The following is a 4,695-nucleotide window of genomic DNA, read 5'->3' on the forward strand; positions in this document are numbered from 1 at the left end:
ACATAACGCAAAATAATTCTACACATTAAACTTCATCTATCGTGCTGCAGTGGCAAAAGGATAAACTTCTGTAAATATAAAGACCAGGAATCTGGGATTTTTTTTTAATATGCATGTTCAAGATTCCTGGGAAAAACTGAGCCTCAGCTTTGTATTACTGAGATGAAACAACAACTATTGACTTGATTTCTGGAAAACTATGACAGTCAAGCAAGTTTATCTTATGGAGAAACAGAAAGTGTTGTTACAAAATGGTCAAAGTTTTTGATAGATCTTGAGTTTATTCTTCTTTCCAAAAACACAATTTTTGCAGCATTTGAAATACAGGTAAACAGTAACTTTAAACCCCAACAAACCTGAATTTGCTGGACTCCTTTAGCAACAGTATGTATCTGTCAAAGTTTAGATCACAGAGCCCCAATGCTGATTGTATCTACTATTTAAAACTAGCTTTTATCCAGGAGCTGTGGAATTCATCTTCATTTATGTTAAACTGCAAACACAGGCACAGAGCATGAACTAGGAAATTATCTATTTCCTGTTCTCCTCTACAAGCACAAGCAAGAGTTGCTATGCCTTTTTCAAAAGGCCCACACACTTATCCACCTCCCTTGCACACATCTCTGGGCAGCTTCATCAATTACTGAAATTACTGCCCTCAAGAATAGCTATGGAGCAATTAATATAACATGAATGCTTTAACTGTGTATATCCATTGCCTTCAAGCATTTTGACTGTCTTTCACATTAACCTCAAGTCTGCATTATTACACTTTTTGTGTAATTATTACACTTTTTGTGTTCTGATGTTAAATTAATTTTGATCTGTACCTTATACCAAGTTAAACTTCATTTCATCATTAATTCATTATTTCAAATAGAGCTCATTTCAGATACAGTTTGCTTAATTTATATAGGAAGGTTAGACACTAAACAGTAACTCCAGCACAGTACACAGAAGAAACACCACTGCATCTTAGTGATAATGGTTCATTGCTTCGACAGCACTTGAACGCCTTCTGCACTCAGCGTGCTCAGCACTGTGGGCGGGTATACCAGTTTCTCTGTTTCCCTTTTCAGGTGTGTCTTTGGGGAGCCTGCAGAGAAATTACTCACTCACCTGCTGCCCTCTCCATTGCCTTTCTACTGGCTAGCCAAAGCTGTTTAGTATTTATGGAGGAAGCAAATCCCCCCCACTACAACACTGACAATCAAAAACCACTTGTTCTGGAAGATTTTCTAACACCACTTACAGACTAAGCACAACCTCACCAAACAGATTTGGCTTTGTTCGAAATCTGACTACTTGTGGCCAAGCAGATTTCCTCAAAATGATGGTATTGTTTAGTCTTGACAATTCTATATTCATGAACAAAGGAATGAAATGGGAGAAAATAACTGTGCTGCTGATATGAAAATGCTTTGAGCAGGGGATGGACCACACAACCTACATTCTTCAAGGAGTCAGTGCAGTAACATCCACGTGGTGTGGATGAACTAGCATTTGGAGACCTCAAGAATGGATTTCTACTTCCCCAGCAATCCTCAGATGCCTAAAAGCTTGTCCACATAAGGCAAGCACCCCTCTGCCATTGGAGGGGAAGGTAGAATGCAGTGAAAGGCCCTAATGCAGATCTGTACTTTCCAGCATCTGCCTCTCATACTGCATCCACATCCACAACTACTGTAGAGTGCCTGTTTCACAAAGTCTGGCAAAGATGACAAAGGAGTATCCAGGCACACTGCAGCTCTGCAATCCTCAGAATTATGATCTGAGCCTCAAAAAAGGGGGTTGGACTTGAAAGTGCTATTAGCCCACAGCCATTCCAGTTGCAGCTGCCATCTCTTTAAGTGAATGAGATGTACTTCACAGTATCTTCTACAACTGATATAGAAAGAAAGGGCTTTACTGCACTTTACAGGAGTGCAGTGGTGGTAGAAGCCTGACATTTTCAAGGCTCAGAACAGTGAAATAACAACTGGCATTCATGCCTGTTGCAGAAGTGGCACAGTTGGTAACTTGTGTCAGAACAAAAATGTCCCCCAAGTTTCACAAGAATCAGGTTCAATCTGAGAAGTTTTATTTCATGTATAGTATTAGTACCTGAATGGATGCTGATGGTCACACCTAAAATTTAGTTAAGCTTCTGGCAGCACACAGAACAGAGTGGTAGACGTACGGTTAGTTCCCTATTTTCTTCTGTATAACTTCTATGTTTTAGTGGAGTACTGATCATGTGGGGTTTTTTTTTTTCCTTCTCATATATATCCATTTAACAGAAATGCGTATTTCAGTATCTGAATTCTTAAGTTCCATTAGTTTCTGTCTCTCCCACTACTGTGAGTGAGAGGAGGCAGAATTCAGATGTCTGCACCACTTCAGCTAGATACCCAGCAAGGCAGAGTAGTGGTTAGAAAAACATCCCAGCCTGTGTTCTCAGAATGTGTCATTTATCAATGGGCCTCACTGTCACAAAGTGTAACTTTGACCAGGGCACACGAGAGTTTAAAATACAAACAAAAATCAAAACCTGCAAATAAAGTACCTCGTACGCCACACAATTCCAGGACAATGCATGAGTTTGTTATACTAACACAAGTCAGGAAACTGACCTGATAGGTGGAATTATTAGACACTTGTTTGTTAGGTTTCTTCAGACTTCATTGGTGTCAAGAGTCTCGACAGAACACATACCAAACATGTGCCTCACAGTGCAAGTACTTTCCTGTTCCTCCCTTACATGCAGTTTGCTTTCTGCTTTTATGAACTGTACTGAAAATAAAACTAATATATACTTCTAAAATGAGATACTTACAGTGAAAATACCCATTAGCTGAGTGTAAAAGAGTCGACTTATTCCACCTAGTATTATTAGACCCATGAAGGCAGATATTCTTAGGAGAGCAAGCTCATGTCTAAATACAAACACATCCTAGAACAAGACAGAAAAAAGAGAGAGACTTTAGCAGATACAATATAAGTTAAATCTTTGAACCAAGTGGAAATACCAGATAAGAGATTTTCTCAAAGACTTACAGCTGAAGGCAGATATGGGATTCTGAGCTACATTGCGAATCATGGATACACTTGTGTATTAAAAGTAGAAACCAATAATTTTTTATTTATACATTTAAACAGTTGGGGGTTTATTTTGCCAGAGTGTTAAAAAAAAACTCCTTCAAGATTTAGCATTTTGGTAATAGATTAAGCCCAAATGGGTTATTCCTGAATCTTCCATCTCAAACTGTGCCAGACTGCTACACAAAAGCTACAGAATATAGGAAAACCATTCTGTTAAACAGTCTGATTTATTAAGATTCCTATACCTCAGCTCCCATCCACAGCACACTTCATTTTTACATCACCTCTTATGTAAGAAAAATAACCACATTCCAAGCTTGACTGTTGAAGATGGTACCCACAAAATCCAAGTACCTCTCTTGGACTGTCCTCACTGTAATATTGTCTATTATCCAACATAAACTTATTGTCACCTTTTAAATTTCGGGCTTGAGTGCATTACTGTAACTTTGTATAAGCATGCAGAATAAAGAGGTTTCAGGATGAGGGGAATGTGAATATATTGGACCAGCAGTGTTGAGAAGCCTACTCTCACCCAGCACAAAATATGAGAAGTGTTAGAGAACATCTTCAAAGGATAAAACACCTTATTTCTATCACAGGAAAGCATTTGTCCAAGTCAGTTACATCAAGTGTACTGTGAGTTCACATCCCACCTTACCCTTTGATAATGAGTTAACACACCCATTCTCTTATTTGTAAGTTTACAATTACGTTCTCAAGGCTGTCTTTTGAATGGACACATCTGGTTTTCCACTTAGAAAAGCTAGATCACAGCAGGAAACTAATAAAACCATTCAAGTAAGCTTTAAATTACAACCAGAAAATAAAAATGAACTGAATTAAAAAACCCAACAAACCAAACCAACCAAAAAAACCACACAACACTGCTCTTGAACTTTCCTTCTTTACATTCAACCAGTAGGACTTGAGGAATTCAGATATACTGGGTTTTAATTAAACAGGTAACAGTAAAAGCAAATTATGTTTAGTAAAAAAAAAATAATCTGATTTTTTATTTAAATTATTTACATGAAGGTCCAATTTAGCAATGCAAGAAAAAAGTTTGTACTGCCTAGTAAAGCTGTGAAGAAAGTCAATATTTAATGAACAAGTATAAATCACTAGTTAACCAGCTAAAACAAAAAGCAATCCCCAACAACCTTTTCTGAACTATTGTGATGGTGCATCCCACCCTTGTTAATCCTGGCCTTTCATGCTGCTGTAGAAAATCTATTCTTCACTTGAAAAAACTTCAAAAGCTTTTTTAAAACTCTTCTTACTCAGTTAAGGAGTTCCCTCAAAGCTAAATCAACTCAAAATAAAACCAGTCATAATATTTCCCTTTCCATGAGCCCACCAAAACTTTAAAGAAAAGCAAGGAAAGGCACAGTTTCTACTAGTTGTAAAATACTTCCTCTTCATATCTTCGCAGTTATGTTGCTTTATTATATCAGAATTGTTTTGATGTATTCAAACTAAACTTGACAGAAAATAGTGAAATTAATAAAAGAGTGCTAACAGCAAAGTTAAATCCTGGATCTAGCATCACATTCCTCCAATGGCATTCCCTGCACACTCTTAATTTAGAAAAGCTCCTTCTCTTGAGCATCA

The 4,695-nt window shown here is 37.5% G+C and overlaps 1 protein-coding gene across 1 annotated transcript in view; it reads right to left on the bottom strand.

The window, feature by feature from the left end:
• Window positions 1–2,815: 2,815 nt before the first annotated feature.
• ZDHHC21 (zinc finger, DHHC-type containing 21) overlaps window positions 2,816–4,695 on the bottom strand; it is a gene marked incomplete at its 3' end in the record, with an annotated part of 16,554 nt that continues 14,674 nt past the window's right edge. Inside the window, exon 5 of the mRNA XM_009071345.1 lies at window positions 2,816–2,932. Coding sequence (XP_009069593.1) covers window positions 2,816–2,932 — 117 coding nt within the window. The remainder of the gene's footprint in view (window positions 2,933–4,695) is intronic.

The sequence above is a fragment of the Acanthisitta chloris genome, unplaced genomic scaffold (genome assembly GCF_000695815.1).
Source record: "Acanthisitta chloris isolate BGI_N310 unplaced genomic scaffold, ASM69581v1 scaffold15523, whole genome shotgun sequence".
NCBI lineage: Eukaryota > Metazoa > Chordata > Aves > Passeriformes > Acanthisittidae > Acanthisitta > Acanthisitta chloris.